The sequence below is a fragment of the Vulpes lagopus genome, chromosome 7 (genome assembly GCF_018345385.1).
Source record: "Vulpes lagopus strain Blue_001 chromosome 7, ASM1834538v1, whole genome shotgun sequence".
NCBI lineage: Eukaryota > Metazoa > Chordata > Mammalia > Carnivora > Canidae > Vulpes > Vulpes lagopus.
The window spans coordinates 36,352,594-36,376,787 of NC_054830.1; the positions used below are offsets into that span (position 1 = coordinate 36,352,594).

The 24,194-nt window shown below is 37.2% G+C and overlaps 1 protein-coding gene across 8 annotated transcripts in view; it reads left to right on the forward strand.

Annotated features, from left to right (window-relative positions):
- Nucleotides 1-21,609, forward strand: part of MITF (melanocyte inducing transcription factor) — a 216,128-nt gene extending 194,519 nt beyond the window's left edge. For 5 of the 8 annotated variants that reach the window (XM_041762249.1, XM_041762248.1, XM_041762255.1 and 2 more), the window contains exons 6-10: nucleotides 515-632; nucleotides 3,818-3,892; nucleotides 9,553-9,628; nucleotides 12,988-13,135; nucleotides 18,041-21,609. In XM_041762249.1, the coding sequence (XP_041618183.1) occupies nucleotides 515-632; nucleotides 3,818-3,892; nucleotides 9,553-9,628; nucleotides 12,988-13,135; nucleotides 18,041-18,442 (819 nt within the window). In that variant the 3' untranslated portion in view covers nucleotides 18,443-21,609. The remainder of the gene's footprint in view (nucleotides 1-514; nucleotides 633-3,817; nucleotides 3,893-9,552; nucleotides 9,629-12,987; nucleotides 13,136-18,040) is intronic. The other 3 variants (XM_041762251.1, XM_041762250.1, XM_041762254.1) reach the window with 1 other exon arrangement.
- The last annotated feature ends 2,585 nt before the right edge of the window (nucleotides 21,610-24,194 follow it).

The following is a 24,194-nucleotide window of genomic DNA, read 5'->3' on the forward strand; positions in this document are numbered from 1 at the left end:
AGCAATAAGGAAACCATTTCTTTTCTAGTAGAAAACACTTTTCATTCCTTTTCCCTATAAAAAGAGATAAAAAGGGAGAGGGAAAGAGAGAGAAGGAAAAAAGTGACTTTGACGAGAAACCTAATTTGGTGGAAAAAGCCATGCCACATAGAACCCTATTAGACTGTAATAGTCAGCATTTACTAAACATCTGCTATATGCTGCTGGATGTGCTCCATAATGAGTTTGCCATATTATTTGTTGTCTACTTGCTCAAAATATAACTATTAGCTGCTTGTAGAACCATCTTATGGGTCTTGGATTCTGCATCCTTTCTTCTCTCAAAGGGAACAAGTCAAGGTCACCATTTATCTAAGTGAGTGGAAAGGTAAACATGTCTTGCTTTTCTGTTTTAAAATATGATTTTCAACATCAAACCATTTCTTTTAGATAAAGTCTGGAATAGATCTGGGTGCTAGCTGAATAACCTAGGAATTGCTCAGTAGTTCATTTCTGTTATTGCTTCTCTCTCTAGTTACCTGTCTCTGGAAATCTGATTGATCTTTATGGCAACCAAGGCCTGCCTCCCCCAGGCCTCACCATCAGCAACTCCTGTCCAGCCAACCTTCCCAACATAAAAAGGGAGCTCACAGGTAAATACTGGCAAGTGTGCCTCTTCCTGGGGATTTTCTGTTTATTTTCTGACAAGTGAGGTTATCAAAGTTGTGACCTCTAGACTATTCCCAATTTGTAGACATACTTTTTTTAGGTCGGTACTGTGGTGAAAGTATCGAGCAATATTTTAAGATGAAGGATTTATACTTGGAAATCTTGGTTGCCAGTTTTTCTTGAGGTACTGGGAGTTGGATCTGCTGTCACTCCAAAGCACCATTATTATTCCATGACACCCATCATGGTGTCTTTGGCTGCTGTCCCCTTTGAGGTGGTGCAGCAGGCAACACTTTTACCTAAAAAATGTCTCTACACAGTCTGGTGTTTGTGTTGCTTGCCAAGCCCCTAGAGGCATTCCAGTTTGAGAACCCTGGTCTGAAATTTTCTTTGACCTGCATTTAAGCCTGCAGTTGTCAAGATAGAGTAGGAATGAGTCTCTTCCATCTTCGGATGCCTCCTGTTATTTCTGCTACATCATGTGCAAAAGCTTTATTACACAGAGTAAAAAAAAAAATAAGATTATAAAATGGAGCGATGGATATTGTTTGTTCCTGAGGCACTGAGAAATTACCTATTTTGCCATTTTGTTTAATGCTTTAGGGAAGGCATTTGGCCATTAAAACATGACAAAACTACATTAGAACTGACATTCTACCATACTGAGTTTATGGCCCTCACCTCATCCCCCTTTTTAATGTCTGGTCCTTGCATCTTGTAGGATTAGATGAATGAACAGTCTAAGAATATGAGATATATATTTGGGGCAAAAAATTCCTGTTTGTTCAAGTGTGTCTTTTAAAAAAAATACTTCAGAAGATAATGGTAAGAGAAAGACCATTTAAAAAAAAAAACATTGATTTAGGTTAAAAGAGGTAATAAATGAATTGATATGTAAAACCCGTTGAAAGTCAACAAAAGTAGGTACTTTACCTGGAAAGAAAAATATCACGAAGTCTTACAAAATAATACAATATGAGGTCTGTACTCAATAATGATAAAATATGGTTAGTGTGGTATGAACAAAATTCTTATGACTTAAATGCAAAACAGACCTTTTTTTTTTTAGAATTAAAAAGAAGTTATTTATTTTAGAGAGAGCACGAGTGGAGAGGGAGTAGAGAGGGAGGGAAAGGGGGAGGGAGAGAATCTCAAGCAGAGTCTGAGCTGAGCACGGAGCCTGATGCAGGGCTAGATCTCATAACCCCAAGATCATGACCTGAGCCAAAACCAGGAGTCGGATACTTAACCAATGGAGCCACCCAGGCACCCCCAAAGTAGACTTTTGAATTATGTGTATGATTATTTCTTCAAAAACAAAACAACAGAGGCAGGGGGTGAGAATGAGAGAAATGAGTAAGAGGGTATAAATTTATTTTTTTTAAAAAGAAGGAGATATAATGAACTATACACTTCTAGAATCACTTTGTATCTTAGAAAATGACCACTTGAGACAGGAGAAAGGGTAAAATGCCAAGAAAATGAGAAAATGGACAGGAATTGGGGTTCTGAACACTGCTAGATTGAGAGACAGCATGATGTAGCCAAAGAGAATAAGTTTAGGACTCAGATCTGACCTAAGGGAAAATAAACGATCTTTATTAAGTGATTTTCCTTCTTATGTTAGGGTCTAGTCAGGAAGCAGAGGGCACCATGATTTGAACAGGGGAGGTTAAAGATAAAGAATTGTTAACTATGAGCAGGCATATAGCTACCCAGAGAGGATGAATACTGAAGAATACCCTGAGGCTGCAGAGGGTTTATCTAAGCTTGAGGAAGAGCCCTCCTCCCAAAGGCCAAGAGTCTACTGCCTTGGGGAGGATATGGGTGAAACTACAAAATGGCAGTGAAGTTCACTGGATTGCCTTGACCAAAGCTGGCCTACACTTGGTGGGTTGAGGTAGATGGGTAAAAAATCGTGGTTGTGGGCTAGCAAATTGAAAAAATAAAACAAAATGAAACAAAATAAGATACTAGAGGGGAGGGTGCCCATAATGCTAAAGTGAAAAAAAAAAAAAGAAAGAAAATGGATTGATCAAAAGGAAAGAAAAAAAAAAGAAAATGGATTGATCTTCCCAACTGAAATAATTCAGCTTCTGAATTATTTATGTGTATATATGTATATATAATACACATATAATAAATGTACATATGTATATAAGCTTCAGTGGCTATGAGTTATAAAGATTTTGAATTTTGAGTAAAATTCTGATTTGTCATAGTATAATGTTTCAAAAGATATCACTTGTATAAAGAAAGTAACAGGAGGTCCCAGAATGCCAGGATTAATCAAACAACTGCCTCTTGTTTTGTTTTGCCGTCTGTAAGTTACAAAGTCATCCCTCCTCACAAGAGATCTCACAAGAGTTCTATGCAAATACATCTTTTCAAATGAAGTTGTCACCTAACACCTTTGTACACTATTCCTATTTTTGTTTTTCAAAACTTAGACTAGTAAATAGTTGATCCTTACAGGCATTATTTAATTCTAGCAAGTTCTGTTGGAACCTCACTCCAAGTTCCAAAAAAAAAAAATCCATTTCCACCAGTTAGAAGATCCAACATGGTAGCTTTTCTCACTGGTTTTCATGTTCATGTGTTACAAAGGCATTGAAGAAATACTGAAAAGTTCTGTTTCAGGAAAGGAAAAATTGACTCCCATGGCGTCCAACTCCTGGTTTCAGCTCAGGTCATGATTGCAGGGTTGTGGAATCAAGCCCTGCATTAGGCCCTGCACCCAGTGTGGAGTCTGCTTGAGATGCTTTTTCTCCCACTAACCCTCTCGCTTATACTCTTTCTCTAAAACAAATTTTTAAAAAGGAAAAAAAGAAAAAAAGAAAAATCAACTCCTGATCATAGAATAGCAACAGCAAATTTCCATAGTTTTCTAGTTTTCTTCTTGTATGTTCATAGTGAGTGAGACACCTTTGTTACTGGTCTTTTACCATTCTGTGGCAGTCAAATCTTTGCATTTATTAGATATATATTGCTTTTGAAAAAATACAAGCTTTTGAAGAAACAGAATTTTTAAAAAAACTTTTTTTTTAATATTATGAGAGTTTGGTCAGATATAGTTCCATATATATCTAGAAAATGAGATGTTTTATAGTGTACGTCATTGTGTGCCTTAAACAGTTCCCGTTTCTAATTACTTCATTCACGTGCACAGCGTGTATTTTTCCCACAGAATCTGAAGCGAGAGCATTGGCTAAAGAGAGGCAAAAAAAGGACAATCACAACTTGAGTAAGTTGGTTTTATGTTCATGATGTTGATATTGGAGTGAATGTTCCCCCTTGTATCAAAATTGTTTAAAATCTCTTGGGAGGAAATTGATATACATTGCTGTTAAAGGTACATTCTGTGGAGGAAAATATGTTTTTCAGAGAAACTGAGGTTTTTCCCGTATTTTATCCCTGATCAGATTGAAATTTTTTCAGTGTTCTAAAGAGTATTTACTTGTTTATAGTAATGGTTTTGGTGTGTGTGTGTGTGTGTTTGTGTGTGTGTGTGTGTTTGGTGAGAGGGAGACTTGATCCCCAACTACCCAATTATAAGTGTTGCTCACACTGGAACTTATTAACAAAAGGGGATTATGGGATCATCTTCTCCAGTGAGATTTGAAAGGAAAAAAAATGAAACAGTTGGAGGGGAGTCTGGGTGAGATAGCCTCCCAAATTTCCAACTTAAACTGTGACTTAAAATAAAAAACCTTCCAACATTTAAAATTATTTTGTATGTGTTTAATTTACTCTTAATCAAATCTTTAAGCTTTTTCCTATGAGAACTTAAGATTTTTGTTTCATAAACAAAAGTGAAAGAGGCTGCATAGTTTAAAAAAAATAAAAAAGATTGGGTTTGGTGGTAAGAAGTCATTGGCGCATGTGTGTGAATTTTTCCTTTTACGGCCTCCTGTCCTCTTCTTCCTACATTGAGTTTTAAGAATATAAGTTACAATTAAATATTTTGTCCTCATAAAAAAATGATAGAATGAGACCAAAATTTAAAATGATAGAATAAAGCTAGAGTTCTCCTCTGATTCCTAGGAGTCATCATGATCATTGTCGTCGTTGTTTTCAATTTACTATTGGTCTTCCCAGCCTCTGCCCATGTATTTAAGAATACACACACACACACACATACACACACGCACGTGCACACGCAATATAATGGGCTTTTTGTGCATCTGTTTTAACACAAGCAGTATTATGTTATCCATATTTGTTGCCATTTGCTTTCTTACTCAGCAGCCTGTCCCAAAGAACTTTTGCTGTTACTAGTCTAGATCTGTCTCCTTTTAAAAAAAACTGTTGCATACTATTCCACAGCGTGGCTGTGTGAAATTCAGTAATCCTCTTACTACTAAATATTTATGTTGCTTCCAGTTTTTTCCTGTTACAAATAGTGCCATAGTGAACATTTGCACACAGGCCTTTTGGTGGACAGGGGAGTTTGTTTCTCTAGGTTAGGGACTGAGAAATGGAATTGCTGGGCCCCAGAGGGGGTGAGTTCTTTCTCTAAAAAAAAAAAGATTTTATTTATTTATTCATGAGAGACACACACAGAGAGAGAGGCAGAGACACAGGCAGAGGGACAAGTAGGCTCCATGCCCGATGCGGGACTCGATCCCGGGTCTCCAGGGTCACGCCCTGGGCTGAAGGCAGTGCTAAATCACTGGGCCACCAGGGCTGCCCAAGTTTTTTCTTTTAATAGAGTCTACCCTTCTCATTCTTATTTCAAGTATGAGAAGCTTTGCTCCTTTCCACCAAAAGATTTACACTAATATTTCTCAAGTCTCCTTCATCTTCCGAGTAACTGTACTCTAAGATAGTTCTTTTCAAATAACTTAGAATTAAGATAATTAAGCATTATCTAAAACTTTACCTAACTGAAATGTGGAAAACTAAGTTGGATCTTGTCAAAAACAAGGCCTTGACTTAGGCACCCATACCCTCAAGTTAAGGGTGGTCCATAAAGTATGAACATGATCAAGATACACTCTAAGGGCTACAAAAACATATTAAAATCTCATCTAACCATTAGAAATGAATACTCAAGTTTAGATTGTGCATTGGCATAGCTTTTCCTCTCCTAGAAACTCACCTTGTAAACACAGTTGCCAAAACGTGCACAATAATACATTCATTTATTTACTCACAACTATTTATTGAGCTTCCGTTTTATACAGGCATTTTTCTACAGAAGTAACCAGATAGGCTTCCCACTCTTATGGGTTTCCATTTGAGTCAAAGGCAGATAGAATAGATGAGCAAAAAATACAGTAAATTGATGTTTTCAATATAGAGCAAGAACTACATAGGAATAAAACGTACATGTGAACACCGGCCAAAATACTCCTTATACTGTTGACAACAAGGGAGAAATTGGAAATAGTCTAAATATTCATCAGTAGAGTATTTGTAAGTAAATTATGTTACATTCCTACATGGGATACTCAGTGGCTCTTGAGAAGAATAGAGTTGGTCTGTTTCACCTGACTTACATGGATGTCCACAATATATTACTGAGTCAGAAGAGCAAGTGGCAGAAAAATAGGTACATTTTAGAAAAAGATCACACTGGATAGAGATGTGCATGTGTGTGTGTGTGTGTGTGCGCGCGCTGGGAGAGATTTAGGAGTTTACCTTTATCAATTGCCCATTTCTTGAGGCAAGTAGGTGTTGCATGTTGTAAGCAGTTGGCTTTTACTTTTTCCTTTATGCACTTCTGTATGTTTTGCAAAATTTTGCAAGTTATAATAAAAAATAATTGTGGAGGGAAGGCACTGCATTAAATAAAGTGTAGTCTATCTAAATGTTGTATGATGTTACTGTTAAATGAGGAAAGATAGGCACAGAAGCATTTTTATTATAATTCTACTTTATCATTCTTTATTTAATACTTAGTTACTGAGGGTCTACTGGGTGCCAGACTCATATAGGTACTTGCATCAGTGAATAAATATACATACATACATTTTTATATATATATATAAATACAAACAAATGAAATATGCAGGTGGTAGAAAGTTCTTTGATGAGACAAAGTACAGGCAATGGAATCGAGTATCAGAATAGGCATGGAAGGAGGTGGTGGTTCAATTTTAAATAGAGTGGTCAGGGAAGGCTCAGAAGTAAATTTGAGTCACTTCCTGAGGGAAATGAGGGCAGAGCCATTCAGATATCTGGGGGAAGTGTTCCAGGCAGAGTGAACAGCAGTATGAAGCCCTAAAGTGTTTGAGGAATTGCAAGAAGCCCATGGGGCTTTAAGGAGGTTGACACAAATGAGTCATGACAGAAGATGTGGTCAGAGAGGGAGAAGAGTAGAACACGAGATCAGAGGAATGGGAGCCCACCAGATCTTTGTCAGAGATGTCTTTTGTCTAGGTGAGTGGGTAAATAATTGGCGGGTTTTCAGCAAGGGGTTGGATGCTCTGACTTACGTTTTAACCACATTCCTCTGGCTGTTGTGGTCTAAATAGACCAAAGGGGGTAGGAAGTAGTAGACATAGGTGATACAGAGATAGCAGTTAGGAGCACTGCAGTCATCCAGGCAAGAGATGATGGTGGCTTCTATTAGTAGAGATTGGAAGTGGACAGATTCTGGAAATATTTTGAAGGTAGAGCCAACAGACTTTGATGATGAATCAAATGTGGTATGTGAGAGGAACAGAGGTACAGAATTGATTCCAAGATTCCGGCCTAAGTAACTGGAAGGATGGAGCTACATTAAATGAGGTGGAAAAGCCTATGGGTAGAGTTATTTGAGCATGGATGACCAGGAGTTTGTGTGCAGAGTATTGGGGCTGCTCATTAACCCTCCCTGTGGAAACCTCTAGTAGCCAGACATATGAGTTTGGAGTTCCAGGGACCTGTCTGAGCTGGAAATACAACTAGGGAAGTCATCAGTGTATATGTGGTGTTGAAAACCATGGGTCTAAATGAGATCACCAAAAGTGAATGTAGATAAGAAGGGTCCCAAGAACTGTGCCCTGGGTATGCAGCATATTTAGAGAATAAAAAATTGTCCCAAAAGATATATAAGAAACGTAACAGTGGTCATATCTGGATCATAGGGTACTTTTACTTCATCTTATGAATTTCAGTGCTGTTTGAATCTTTATGATTATTTTATATGCTTGGAAAAGTCAGAAGATATGTCATGCTTCAGAGTTTTAGAGGAGGTTAGTTAGAAGATCAGAGGTCCCAAAATTCCTTCTTTAGAACCATTGAGTATCACTATTTCTATTTTATAAAAGCTTAATATTAAGGAAGTATTTTATTTTTATTTTTTTTAAGATTGCATTTATTTATTCATGAGAGACACACATAGAAAGAGAGAGAGAGAGAGAGAGGCAGGAACATAGGCAGAGAGAGAAGCAAGCTCCATGCAGGGACCCTGATGTGGGACTCGATCCTGGTACTCCAGGACTACACCCTGGGCCAAAGGCAGATGCTTAACTGCTGAGCCATCCAGGGATCCCCATTAAGGAAGTATTTTAAATAATTTCTATGATTGAATCATAGAAGTGATCACTCAGCTAAGAAAAAAAACACAGTATGTGTTGGGAAAGTAGTATATAATATTATTTACGAAAAGTGTATGGAGTATTAGTAGGTCAAATATAAATATTTATCAGGTCATAATATGTTTAAAGTGAGATATTAACGTCTTTAATCCAATTTATTAGACCTTAAGTTATTTGGAATTTATTTGTCAGAGTAGGTAAATTTACCTACCTGAAACATTTGTTAACTCATATGCTTGACTATTTCATCCTCCCTAAGAAGATGATAATTTAGCTAAACATGTAACTGAATTGATAAAATAGGGATTCCATTAGGATGCATGTATAGTTAAGCAAGCTAGACTTAACTCCTAGGCTTGTGTTACCCAGTACTGTAGCCACTCAACCCAACTGCCTGTTGAAGTGTGGCTAGTTCAAATTGTGATGTGCTAGAAGTATAAATTATACACTGGATTCAAAAATCTAGGACAAAGAAAAGAATGTTAAATATTTAATTTATTAATATTTACATAGATTGCAGGTTGAATTGATGATATTTTGGATATATTGGGTTTACAAAAATATTCAAATTACTTTTACCTTTTTCTTTTCACTTTTTCAATGTTGACTACTAGAAAATTTAAAATTACAGAGTCACTTGCGTTGTATTTCTATTGGGCAACATTGGGCCTAGAGCAGGGAGTTTTGTATGGCTTGTAGGCTAAGAATGCTTTTTACAATTTTAAATGGTTAAAAAATTTTTTAAAAAAATTCTATGATATGTGAAAATTATATAAAATCCAAATTCTGGCATCCACTGCTTCTTGTTGATAGACTTGCATTGCAGAAAACTTTTATCCAGTTAATATTACCACATTTTGAATTTTGTCAATTAAAAAAAGCTATGGAAAGTTATTTCCTTTCTCATTATGTAGGTACCTACATACTATCCTCAATTTTGCCATTAGACTTCAAAGCCAAAAGTAACTCATCATCCAGCCCTGTAAAAGTTTGCTACCCCCTATTCTGAAATACTCAGGGTTGACTTCTTTCTATTCCCACTTACTGCTGGGTGTCCTTGTCAAGCCTCTAATATCCCCAAAGTAGTTTTGACATTTATAATTGAAGATACCAAGTCTAATTTCGGTTATGTTATAGGATCAAATGAGGAATCACAATCTTGGGACTCTGTAAGTGATAAAGTTCTGTACAAAGGTGGCTCATTTTCTTGAAGTGCTTTAACCTTAGTACCGAAAACATGGTAACACAGGGGAAATACAGATTCGGGTTGCATTGCCTTGAGCCAGCAAAGGTAATACACACATGGCTTTAACAAGATACACTAAAAGTGTATGTGGTGCTGTTACTAATAGTCCCTTCCTATGCTCTTTTCTTGAAGTTGAACGAAGACGACGATTTAACATAAATGACCGCATTAAAGAACTAGGTACTTTGATTCCCAAGTCAAATGATCCGTGAGTACAATTCCATGTTAATCTGCATCGTATATTTTTTGGTACCTTAATGCTTATTCATATTGTTGCGAAAAGTGCACAGTTATAGAAACTAGAGTCAAGAAGCACCCCCTCTCCCTTTGATTCCATTTCTGGTATACTTCTTATATCTTTATTTTGGTTGGACTCATCAACTAAACTTTTGAGAGCAATCAGCTGAATTGTATGTATTCAAGGGTTACTGAGCATGAGCTGTTCCCGTTGGATATGAAGAGGTGACTTTCTGAAATCTGAGACTCCTTGGCAAATGATCCCCAAGCTGCTAGAATTCTCTGAACAGTTCATGCAGGACAGAGATTTCAGTAGCTCTTTAGATTTGTTGACTATTTGCTATATATACTCATACAATATCTTATGGGCCCTGAGAGCTGGTATTCGAGACTTCAAGTTTAACAATATTCAACAGACAAAAGTTCAAAGATGGTTTTTTTTTTTTGAAAACTTGCATGCCTTCTGTATGTTTTACCAATGTAGAAAAAAGTAATTTTTAATCCTCTTTTAAGTACACATCAGCTAATTTGGGTTACAGCTTCCAGTCTCTGCTCCTCTCCTGCTCCCTTTCAGACGGAGATAACAGTAGTAAAGATAATTTTCCTACCAGCAACGTCAGCAAGTAGGACAACAAATACACAATTTTTATCCATTAGAAAGTGGCCCATTTGAAGTAAGGGGCTAGAGAATGTGTACATTTTAATGGCTCCCACAGGCATCCGATGAAATTAGCCTTTGAATATGACCTTTTAGCTACCTAATAAAATGTAAAGATGAAATCAAGCATTATTCATGCAAGGCTTATTAAATTTGCTATTCACATTATTGTCAGGGAATTTGTGACAAAATAAAATAAAATCATTGCCCATTGTAAGGTGGTTTTGATGGATGTTCAAGCACAATTTCCATCATCAACACTTTGCTTTCCCAGGTTTCAAGGAAAGCCATTTTGAAACTCAAAACATTCAGATTCTCAGTTCTGCAGCACAAATTTATCCTACTAAGGGGCTGTGACCTTCATTTCCTATAGTCAGTCTTGCATGATAGTTGAAATTGAATTCCCATTTTCCTGTTCTTTATCAGCTTTCACTTTTTAGCATATTCTTTTAAACTGTAGCATGTGAATCTCTTTAGCAACGTATTATGAAATTATGGGGCTGCAGTGAAAGCCTGTATTTGCATATCTTCTTTCTCTATTGTATTAGAATACTTACGTGTTTATAATCTGAACTGATAATGATCTTTAATTGTAGGCATTGTTTTAAGATAAACGGACTATAATCTCTACTAGGGGTTTTTCCATACTAGATTTCTGGAACAGGCTCTGGGGCTATAGGGACATAGTCCAGCTGCCCAGGGTCTTAGCCCCATAACTCCCTCCTCCCCTACAGCAGATCTGCTTTTGTTGATTTATATATTGGGGATCTTTTTTATACTTCTGTGTGAAAAAAGGGTTGCTCTCTAATTAAAAGGAAAAAAAAAGTTTGAATACCTTTTCTTTAAGCCTAAAAGCATAATTGATTGAATGAGTCTCACAAGGCAGCAAAACCTAAGGTAATTGTTTAGAACAGTCACTTCTTAAAAACTGAGTAGCTGCCTATATATTTCAGTAAGGGTTTTTCAACTTACTGGCCTAGTTAAGGCATCTTTCACTATGGTTACATTTCTTTCTGGCTGCTAAAGAGTCTGTTACTTTGATCTCAGCCTCGAACATTAAACAAGTCCCCTCTGTGCTCCCTCTATCTCAGGACACCTCCCTGGATAGCCATCTTTGGTGCTCAGACCCCAGGGACCAACCCCAGGGGATTCTCTGGGGTCTGTAAGTCTGCCTCTCATGGGAGAATTTCTGTTTTGTTCTTCATCTAATCCATAGGAGGATCAATTACTTGTTGACTTGTTTTAATGACTCTCCATTCACACATCCCGGCTGATACTTCCGATCAACCTTCAGCAGCTATAGGTTGTAGGGTAGAAGAGTTTTCATACATTAAGTTGTTTCTGTTTTTTTTTTTTTCTTTTTTTCACTGTCCTTGTCGTTGTCATCATGAACATTGTCTATGAAAGAGCTCAGATTAAGGTGCCACAGAAATACTACTTAATGTAATTCTAATTTCATTCTTAATTATTTTTCTGCAGTGCTCTAAATTTTTCAGCTCACTTCTAACCTACATTTTAATGGTGTTCTTAATTTCCTCATACATGAGTATATTACAGCCACAGTGATTAAAAACTGACAGGCACCAAGCTTAGGCTGCCTGGGTTCAAATTCCAGTCCCTTACTAGATGTGTGATGTTGGGAAAGACACTTGATTTTCCTCATCTATTAAAAAAAGAGGGTAGGAGTTCAGAATATTTTTACTCAGTCTGGTTGTTTTGAGCACTCAGTCACATAAGAATGATATAAGGGTTCAGTGCATGGAGTCTGGGGCCAGATCCTCTATATAGGCTTCCTGGCTCTGCCGCTTACTAGTTGTGTGGCCGTGGGCAAATTACTCCAGCTCTCTGTGTCTTTGTTTCCCACTTTACAAAATGGGGACAATATATTAGTGCCTAGCTAGTGAGGTTGTTATGATTAAATGGGCTATAAAATACCTTAAAACATACCTGAAACATAGTAAATGCTGTTTAAATATAGCCATTGTAGTTATTCTTCTGGGCCTTTGACACAGTGCGTGCTCTGTTACTTGAATTGCATTCTAAACTTTTCATAGCACATTCATATCTGAGAGGGTTTCTTGGATTTCTGTAACATACCTGCAAGCCTGAGAGCCTGTTCTTCATACATGTGTACTATCACCGTTTTATAGATGAAGAAACAGGGACACAGAGAGAGGTTAGAGAACTTGGCCATGAATGTTCATGAGAAAATCCAAGGATATCGCTTTTATGCTACACATGGTCAAGTAGTAGGATCTCAGGGATTTTTTTTGTTAACTATAGATTATTCTGCTTGTCTGAATGAGCTAACTTGGATAGTCCTAGAAACCTATGACTCTTTAATATAGTTTTTAAGAATATTGTTTTTTGTAATCAACAGAACTAAATTTAAGTCCCGACTCCACCTGATAGTAGCTCTGTAACCAAGGGCATACTGAGTAGTGTCTGTTTCAGCATGTGCACAACAGCCTTCCCTTTCAAGGCACTTGCCTGGGTTAAGTAGGATATGTAAGAAGTGGGTGAACAGTGTCCACATGGCAGGCATTCAGTGAATGATAGCTGTCATCAACTTGTCATTGTTACCTTGTCTTTAGAAATCGAATGCTCTGGATAATGAATTTTCATTGTGCCTCAAATCCCGAAAAAGGTTGTTTTCTTCCTCTTTGTTACAGAGACATGCGTTGGAACAAGGGAACCATCTTAAAAGCATCTGTGGACTATATCCGAAAGTTGCAACGAGAACAGCAACGCGCAAAAGAACTTGAAAATCGACAGAAGAAATTGGAGCACGCCAACCGGCATTTGTTGCTCAGAATACAGGTACGGGGCATGTGTTGTGTAGGGTTTCCAATATGTCGCTGACATGGAGGTGGGAGGAGAGGGGATATAATAAGCCATGGGGGACTTGATTTACATGATTCTATATAGTAGGTACTTGTTATTTATGTCCCTGTTTGTGACTTTGCTACTCATAAGAATTTACTGTAAGCTCAAGATCAACATTTTGGCACTGTCATGGTCATTAGTGGACACGTGCAAAGTGGCTAATTTGAGTTAAGGTTGAACAAAATAATGACCTGCTGTCTTGTTTCAGCTCATGTGGTAAATAAGCATCCTTTTCATGGTCCTTAGTCCCATGCTTTTCACATTTCTGTGGGTTTTATGTGTGAATTTTGCTGTTTAAAATGGCCCCTAAGGGTATTACTGAAGTTGTCTGGTGTTCCTAAGCATGAAAAGGCTGTGAGGTGTCTCATGGAGATGAGTTTCTTTCATATGTGAGTCGCAGTGCTGTTGGCTGTGAGTTTGATGTTAATGAATCAACATTATATATTAAGGTGTCTTTAAACATAAAGCAAGGTTACATGTTGATTGGTTAATGAAAATGTGACAGGGCACTCTTGGAAACCCAACTCTGTATTTTCCTCGAGGAGCATCGTTTGATATTTACTAACTCAGGGTTCAGAGCCTCTTTATAGAACATACCTATCTTAGTGCATTTGGACTGCTGTAACACCATAGACTGGGTGGCTTACACAACAAACATTATTTCCCAAAGTTCTGGAAACTAGGAAGGGCAAGATCAAGGTCCAGGTGGATTCACTATCTGGTGAGAGCCTGTTTCTGTTTCGTAGACAGGTAAATCACTGGGTCTTCACATGGCAGTGCGGGGAGGGAGCTCTCCCATCTTTCTCTTACAAGGGCACGAATCCCCTTCTTCAGAACTCCACCCTCATGACCTACTCACTATCCTAAGCCCTACCTCCAAACATATCACATTGGTGATTAGATTTCAACCTATGAATTTGGAGACCAGGAAGACAAACATTCAGTCAATAGCAATCATTACCTCTAATGATAAGAATTGACTGTAGTTGTTAAATACCAAGATGCCTTAGTATTTGGTGGGGGTATGTAGCCCACAGTCAAAGCCCTTGTTTATGGGGAACTTGGGAACATCCAGAAAATCATATCAAGATACCAATTTTAAGAATAGGTACTGATAGTGAAATTATGCTATATGTATCTTTAACTCATACTATTTATGCTTAGAGATGTACTAATTTTAATATGTGGAATTTATCCATCATTCTATGTATTGAGTATATGTTATGTACCAGTGTGAAGTGTGAGACGGGGCAGTCCTTCTGTAGTATCAGCTCCTGGTCCTCCTCTTAGGCACTCGGGCTCTCATGCTGAGTGTAAAGACATAACTTCCTCTGAAACTATCTTAAAGAAGAAAAAGAAAAATGGACTCTCTGCTGATGACCCCAGGATTTTGCAAGAGTAATTTTCATTTACTTGCTGACCTCGAACACAGTCCACCAGTAAGTGACAATTAATAGACTCCCTTCTCCTTGAGTAGATGGACCCACGTTTTACCATTTTTTCAGGTTTCCAATGCAGCTGTTTGGGGTAAGCAAAGCCTGACCCTTCAGACAGCAGTGTGTTTGATCTGGTGGTATTGATTCCAGACACCAAATCTCTTTAACAGAATAATTCATTTACACTAATGGTCTCAGATCTTTTAAGTGCTCCACAACACTGTGGACATTTCCTACTGTCACATCTCTCATTTCAGTGCAGTGATTTTCAGCCCCAGGACAGGGAGGCAGAAGACTATTCTCCTCTAGGGGGTGCAGTTTAGAATGTCTGTAGTGAAGCAGAGGTTGCACATCATTTGAAAATCCTTTCTTTAAAATCTTTTTTTGGTTTTTGTTTTATGTCTGATCTCTTCAATAAGTAGCCATAGATCCTTTTCTCTTGAACTTAACATATTAATATACCCGTTTATAAAAGCAATTTATACTAATGCGTTATTTCTTTATACAAATGTTAAAACATAGGAACTATTTTGAAAGAGAAGGTAGGTTTTCTTTTAAGCTTGTTAAACATGCCTCTTCACGTGGAATATGAATATTGTGAAATACATGGATTGGAAATGCCACAGTGGTGACGTCTTGGGTTTCTTCTAGTGACAGTGTGAGGCAGCCTGTAGAACTTTCGCAAAGCATGGAAAACATTATTAACTAGGAAGGTTCTGCTGCGACATGAACCTGAGTTCTCCAGATGAGACTTACCATATTGTTTAGAAATCTAAGTAGTGCTTTAATCAGCCGATAAACATTTTAAAATAAACAAGAGATCAGAGTAAGATGTTAGCCTCTTTTCATCCAACTTTGTTGTTTCTTTTTAAGACAAGCTGTATGTGTAGGGGAGCTGTTCTTATTAGCATGTTGGTATAGATTTACAATAGTGCATGTTTTAAGCTTGGGCCTAAGGGCTCCCTTTCATTTTCACTCCAAGTGATGCATGCAGAAATTTTCACAGAAGAAAGAGCATGAAGCCTTAATATCATTGGAACCATAATTTTATTAAACAGCCTAAGGCTTTAAAATGATGCCTGGAGAGACTTGTGTTTCTGGAGATTGTGCAAAGGAACATGCACATACTTGTGTGACATCTCACGCTCCCGTCTCTTATGTGTCATGTGTTCAGAGAATGATCTTTACTACACATTGAACATGACTTTTTAGGAACATACATTTCTAGGATTGTGGGCAAAGGTTGAGTGGCTGGATCACACTGGAGGCTACTTTTCCCTCCTTTGTAAGACAAGGTGACTTCTTTCAAATTTATATTTTGTCATTATTATATTAATGTATGACAAGTATAGAAAGAGTCGCCTTGGCATGTAGAAGCAGAACACTCATTGAGAATCAGTTGGGTTCATTTAAGGAGGGTTCAGGGAATACTCAGGGAGAGTGGAAAGAGCTCCCTTGGAGGGCATTTTGAAACAAAGAACCCAGGAAGGCTGTGACTGTTGGGAAGTACATTAGTCTGCTCAGGCCACTATAATAAATACCACAGGTCAGGTGGCTGAAACACCAGAGGTGCATCTTCTCGCAATTTGGAAGGCTGGAAATTCAAGGTCAGGGTGTGGGTGGAGTTGGTTTTTCCGCACTTCTCTCAGAGGCTGCCTTTTCCTTGTGTTTTCCCATGATCTGACCTAGGTGTATCTCTGTGTCTTAATCTCCTCTTCTTCTAAGGACATCCATCCTATTGGAGGTTGGATTAGGGCCCACCCAAATGATCTCACTGAACTTAACTCTGTCTAAAAAAGGGTGAGATACAGTCGTATTCTGAGGTGCTTGGGGTTAGGACTCGAACATGCAGATTTTTCTTTTCTTTCTTTCTTTTTTTTAAGATTTATTTGAGAAAGAGAGAAGAGATGGAGGGAGAGACATAGAGAACACAAGTGGAGGGAGGAGCAGAGGGAGATCTCAAGCAGACTGGGCACTGAACAGGGAGCCTGACTCAGGGTTCAATCTCATGACCCTGTAACATAACAATTTTTCAATTCAGCCCATAATATGAATGATGCGAAGAAAGTGTAGAAGAAAATTATTCATCCTCCCTATGAGAACTTTCTTTTGGAATTAAAAAAACAAAAACCAACCAAACAAAACACGTCCCTTGGCCCTGGTAAGATGAGTTAAGCGACATTTCTCAGGCTTAAGTTCCTCATGTACAATTTCCACAAGTTGCGCCATTACTACCCAAATTTTATTAGTTCATAAAACCCTTCATATCTTAGTAATTGTTTCACTGTGCCCTAGGCCAAAGAACTACATACCATTTCTTTGTTAGGTCCAAGCAACTTACTGAATATTTGGGTCCTAACAACTTAGTCACCATTTGAAAATACAAAACACATAAGCCAAAAGAAAAATAGCATTTTTATTTTATTTTTGAATAACTACATTACCTACTAATGGGATGTATGTGTCTGTTGAGCACTATACAGCTTCTCCAACCATGGAATCTGCTTGGACAGTGCCACGCTCATTTCTTATCCCTTGTTGATTTTCATGCAGTTCTTACTTGTTATCACAGCAGCCACCAAAGACCCAGCTCTGCGATGTTATGTGATGGAGAAGCACGTAGCATGACTTAATGCTGAGACTGTGACCTGTCTTGAGTTTGGTGGTTCTCGGAATAGTATTTCCTCAGATATCTGAAAATGTCACAGTGCCCTGAGAGTTCCCTGTAGCACCCCTGGTTATGTGTGCATAGTGGAGAGACCCCCAAACTGTGTTATTTACCAAACATTTTCCTTTAATCAGCTCACATTTTGAAATTCTATTTTTATATTTACTTTTATTTCTGTATTTTTAAAATTTATCTTCATGAATAGTAACATCTGGGAGAGAGTGTCTTTATATTTAATACATAATGAAATCCATATAGCACCTAAAGCTCAAGTCATGTACTACCAGTGGTTCCTGTACTTTAAGAAATAATACTTATTAATTAAAATATTAAAAAATTATTTTAACAATTTATTATTTTTTTCCTCTAAGTATCTGATTTTTTTTAATATGTTACTTTTTAGAGAAGTTTTAGATTTACAGCAAAATTGAGGAAAAGGTAGAGAGAATCTCCATATATTCCCTGCTCTCCCACCTGTACAGCCTCCAGTGCTGTCAACATCCCCCACCACAGTGGTATATTTGCTATAGCTGATGCACCTGCACCACACAACATCATTACCCAAAGTCCCTACTTAACCTTAGAGCTCACTTTTGGTGTTATACCTCCTGTGAGTTTGAACAAATATGTAATAACATGTATGCGTCATTATAGTATATCATATATAGTACTTTGCCCTAAAATCCTCTGTAAACCACCTCTTGAAATGTGATTTTTTTTTTACTTTTATTTTAGGAACTTGAAATGCAGGCTCGAGCTCATGGACTTTCACTTATTCCATCCACGGGCCTCTGCTCTCCAGACTTGGTGAATCGGATCATCAAGCAGGAACCCACTCTTGAGAACTGCAACCAAGACCTCCTTCAGCATCATGCAGACCTACCTTGTACGACGACGCTTGATCTCACAGACGGCAGCATCACCTTCAACAACAACCTTGGAGCCGGGACCGAGAGTAGCCAAGCCTATAGCGTCCCCACGAAAATGGGATCCAAACTGGAAGACATCCTGATGGATGACACTCTTTCTCCCGTTGGTGTAACTGACCCACTCCTTTCATCAGTGTCCCCTGGAGCTTCCAAAACAAGCAGCCGAAGGAGCAGCATGAGCATGGAAGAAACCGATCATGCTTGTTAGCAGGCCCTCCCTGCTCTGCGCTTTCAAAAACTGCTTCCTTTCTTGATTCGTAGGTTTCATAATTTACCTGAAGGGGTTTTCTTGATAATTTTCCTTTAATATGAAATTTTTTTTCATGCTTTACCAATAGCCCAGGATATATTTTATTTTTAGAATTTTGTGAAACAGACTTGTATATTCTATTTTACAACTACAAATGCCTCCAAAGTCTTGTACCATACGTGTACAGTATCTGTGAACTGAATTCACCCTGGACTTTAGCTTTCTGAGCAAGAGGATTTTTGCATCAGAGAAATTTCTGTCCATTTTTATTCAGGGGAAACTTGGTTTGAGATTTTTATGTCTGTGGCATCTTTGGAAATTAAATGTAAAGTTTAATCGAAAGAATGTAAAGCAACCAAAAAAAAAAAAAAAAGCAAAAAGAAAGAGATTGAGGAAAGAAAGGAAGAAATCCACACTAACCCTTTTTTATTTTGTAAATGTATTGATTCCTTGGTACTGCCTTAAAGTTCCAGTACCATTCTAACAGCATTTAGTCTTTCTACTGCAAACTATTTAAGGCAATACAATATTCTGTAAAAGACAAAAAAAAAAAGTGCACCCAATTTCATGAGGATTGTCTGGTTAGAAAATGTAACTGATCCCTTCCTTAGGTGCAAGTGAAATTGAAGAGGGTTAGAGACCTAGGCTCTGAAACATGGGCTCTAATCTTGCTGTCCTTCACTCTGTGCTCTGTTACAATTTTCCTCATCGATGAGTGTGATTCAATTTTCCATAAGATACATTTTATTTTGAAAAGGAAATGAGTGTCCTCTCAAAGTAAAATATTGAGGAGCACTGAAAGTTGTCCTTTTTTTTTTCTTCTCTTCAATTTCACTTTTGATAAAACCAAACTGGGCACGTTTCTAATTGGCTTTCCTATTTTTATTTTTAAATTATGTTTTACTGTTTGTTTGATTTGTACAGATTCTTTATTATCATCGTTCTTTTCAGTATGTTTGTATTAATTTGTAAGAATATGCATCTTAAAATGGCAAGTTTTCAATATTTTTACAACTCACTGGTGGTTTTCCGCATTCTTTGTACACACATGAAAGAAAACTTTTATGCAAGGTCTTGTGTTTAAAGAGAGCTTTGCGAATATTTTGTATATTACAGTCTCACTCGGAACTGTTTTTTCCACACATTTAAGGTGTAGTATTAATAGGTTAAAACTGGCTTTCTAGAGAGAATAAACTTACATATTTATTTTTAGTCATATAAAAGTAGCAATATTCTTGGAGACTGATAACCATAGCGTTAATACGCCCATTATGGTCATTTAAATTAGGGTTTATTTCAGCAAACTTGCTGAATTTTTGGAAGGAAAGAAATACTGTATTGGCAAATTACTGTTACTTGATAACAGTGTTTTAACAAGCAGCAAAGTTGTAAGTTAGTTTCAGTGCATTATCTACTTGTGTAGTCCTTTGCAATAACAGTAGTGTTACATGTAATCTATCTGGCCTACCTGTTTTATACAGCTGACATATGGTGTTAAGAGCCAGGCTGTTGAATGGAATTTCTCAGTAGCAGCCTACAATTGAATAGCAAGTGGCATAAAGCATATCCATTCAGAATGAAGTGCCTTAAATATAGCAGTAGTCTTTTTTGGACTAGCACTGACTGAACCATAATATAGGAGACAGTTTCAAGATGGTATCTATAGTCAAGAGGAACATGGAGCATGGTGCCTATGTAGACAATATAAGAGCTTCCAATTTTCCTTCAGATATTTTTAATATTAAATATATTTTAGTGACAGAGTGCCAACTTCTTTCATCAGGAAATCTTATTCAGGAGGGTTTTTTTTTAAAAAAAGAAAATGAGTTTAAATGTCAAATACGAATTGGTGGATGGGTATTGGAGGGTTCAAAAAGAAGGTGTGATTGTCAGATGTATGAATGGATGGCTTCCGTGAAAATAATCAACTGCATAGTTCCCATGCACATTGGGCAATGAGAATCCTTGGAAACACTGATGATGCTATCAGTTTTATAGCTTTATTACCAAAGGGGGTAGGGAAAATTAATTCCCATTCTTTCAATCCCCTTAATTGTATAGCTCTTTTCCTAGTATAGTGATGCAAATCTGCATGAACAGCTAACTGTACCATAGTGTTCATTGATACAATCATAGCATTGTCTACTTTTCTCTTCATATTTATATGGGGGGAGGGGAGCTGGTTGCACAAGTCAAAGATCGCAATGGTGTGATGCTTGTTTACTTTAGCTGATTGTGAGAGTTCTTAAAAATGGAGCAAGGTTGACTAGCCCCTGGCCCAGGGAATATGGCCAGGGCTAAGTGACCTTATAGAAAGCTCCGTTGAGAGGAAGCATGGCATCTTGTACCACTGTCCTGACTTTCGCAACTCCTGAGCTCACTGTCACCTGCTTCCCCATCCCCTTCTTCTTAAGAGACAATTTCTGGGAGTGGCGGGTGAGGAGGCCCAGGAGAATGCTGCATCCTCGGGGGTGGTTTTATTTATTTCTTTTTTGCCAAATCGAGTGTGGATTTGTTTTAGGGACTAGTTAAGCCAAGAGCGGTGGTTTGGGGTCGCTGTTTGTGACAATGAAAGAATGATCCACACCACTCCCCGCATCCCTGAGAGCAGACTTGTGACTCGGGGTTGGGCCTCCGTATGGAGTGACCAAAATGCCAAACTTGTCCACCTGCCTCCGGGTAAGGCAATGGAAATACCAAACCTTTTGACTTTGCCAAAAACCCTACAACCAACCTGGTCATACATAGGATGACAAAGTTCTTTCTGGTTGTTTTTAAATAATAAAGCAATAAGAACAATAAAATACATAGGAAGTTAAGAGATATAAAATAAAGCACAAAGGAATGCACTTATTAATATTTTTTAAAAATGCACTGGGGAAAAGTTGGTGTTGATAACAGTATATTAAAAAACCCTATTTCTTGAAAAAAAAAAGTGACAAATGACTGTCTCTTGCGGACGCTTGGTACTGTAATGTTAATAATATAGTCACCTGCTGTTGGATGCAGCAATAATTTCTGTATGGTCCATAGCACTGTATATTATGGATCAATATTAATGTATCCAATGAAATAATTGAACTGTTGTTCTTGATAGCCTCATTAAAGCATTGGTTTTTCACATAGTGGTGGCCAATTGTTTTTAGTTAATGACAATTCTGAATATTGTTTGCCTTATCAGAAATGGTACTGCACATTTTCTTCTGATTTAACGAATAACAAATTGCATGAAAAAAATTTTAAATGCCAGTAAGTACTTTTTTTTGTTTTAAATGCCATTCTCAGATATTACTTTTTGGTTTTAAAAAATTTTTGATTATGACTTGCACTCAGATGAACTATAATTATACAGCTTTTTTTCCCCTCTGAATTTGGGGGAGATTTTAAACTCCCAGATGCCAAGAATTCATTTTAGATATAGGAGTTTTATTTAACATGTTTAAGTGAGAGGTGGCTTTATAAGAAGAGAAATTGTCAGAGAAGCCCTTGCATATTTACGAAAAAAGACACTGGGTTTTTAAAATACAAATTTACAATAATGAAAGCTTAATATACCCAGGTTGCCAGCTCCTGGCTGTATTTTTTTTTTAAATACAGCACTTAAGAATCATTTGATAAATGTTGGATTTGACTTGGGAAGTGTCAGACAAAACATGTCTTTATTCCCTAGCTAGACCTTAAACTTATGCCCTCTTTAAAAAATATTCTGGTTTAACCTCTGGAGAAAATGAGCAAGAAACTTCTGTAATGCTTCTGTTCTGATTGTCAGCTTTTTGTTAAATTTGATATTTTTTCCCCTTAAATTGTAATATACAATAATCAAGCCCTTTCTTTTTCAGAGTTATTTGAATTATTTATCTTTCCCATAGAAATGTGATTATGTGATGCCTTAAAAACGTGTAAAAGTAGGAAGATTTTCTATGTCAACAAGAAGTTCTCTGGGCAACACTGAAAGCAGGTAAGCCGGAGGTTGGAGCTACTCATCTCAGCAGGTCTGCTGCTGAACCGTACCTGACCTGTCATTTGCCTGTTCACCTTCACCTCACAATCTCTTAAGGATCCTTAATCTTGAGCTTTGCCCTGCCAAAAGAAAACAATAAAACACATCAATGTGCTATAGCATGGTTACCCGAACATCACACATTTGCCTACAGCTTATGTGACTTTATTTCATATTCACAGACTTACATGTATTAAATTTTGTATTAAGTGAACCCACTTAACAGATAAATATATCCACAAAGTGACAAAACATGGACTGGCAGCTAAATCTCCTGAAGCTGAATCTTGTCTCTGCCCAGCTATGTAATTTTGAACAAGTTACCTAGCCTCTCAGTGCTTCATTTTCCTTTCTGTTCTTTGGTGATCGTAATAGCAGCTACCATGTGGTAGGCTTGTAAAGTTTATTCAAATACAATTTTTTGCTTGGCAGCACATAGTAAATGCTCAGTAAATGGCAGATGCATTTATATTATCATAATCCCCTCCATTATTAGAATGGAACACCATCCCTGAACTACCTAAAATCATCACATGTATCAACAGTGGCATATACTATTTGAGAAACGCTGCATTTTAGCACAGAGCTAATATTTGTGTGGACTGGCAAGGTGACAAGCCACAGAGTACTTCTGAGAAAAGGACCACACTGTATCTAGGACCCAGGGTTAGACTATTTTAAAGAATAATAAACCCAACTTACAAGTTTTAAGAACATTTTTAGCACAAATGACCTAAAATTTAAATTGTATTAAGTGTGTATAATCTGCATGGGTGCCTCTGCCATGAGAATAATTAAGCTATATTATTCCCAGGAAATGTGCTTTACTGAAGTTGAAATCTCCATTATATTCCCTAGAGAATTAAACTTTTTAATCCTTTATGATATACACTGATGTTATGTATCCAAAGAATGATGTCTTGACTATATCCTGTCTGTTCACTTTCTTATCAATATTTAAATGGTTTTCAGGTTTTTATTTTCAATTATACTTACATTTGATGACTTCTTTGGAACACCATCTGAGGAGTTAATCTTCATAATCCAGCCAACATAAATGAACCCTTAGAACTACCCTGTTTTTATTTTTTGTGTATGCCAAGATTTAATGCATAGCCAAGTAGCATGAGGCAAGCTCGTTTAAGAGGAGTGTTGTAAAGTTAGATTTTCATTATATTTAGTGAGAGATGGTGATGATCTCTTAATTCTTTGCTGCCACATCTGAGGCTCAATAGCAATGGCTTCATGTCCTCACCCATACTAACATGAATCCATAATATACATCTTGTGCGGAATATAAATGAAAAAGCTTCCATTCCATTCCCAGTTTTCCCAAGAGGCATGTACCAAAAAGAAAAAAAAAAAAAGAAAAAAAAAAAAGCAGAGCACATTTGCCATATTAAAATTGTCAAGCCCTTGTTTATAGATAAGATTTAGACATGGCTAATCTTATTTGTGTTCAATATTTATAGGTCTTTGGAGCCTATTACCTATACCAGATATACTGGAAAGTAATAGAACTGTACGTAAATCCAAGTAAGTCTCAGCAACATTTCTAAATGGTAAAGGCAGTTTGCTTTTGAAAAATTTGCATTTTAAATTTCTAATTATGGAGTCAGTTGAAGTTAAATCCAAATGGGTGCAATTGTCACTCAAAATGCCTTCCATATTATTCAGACAGCAAAATCTGTGTAGATAGAAACCACTAAA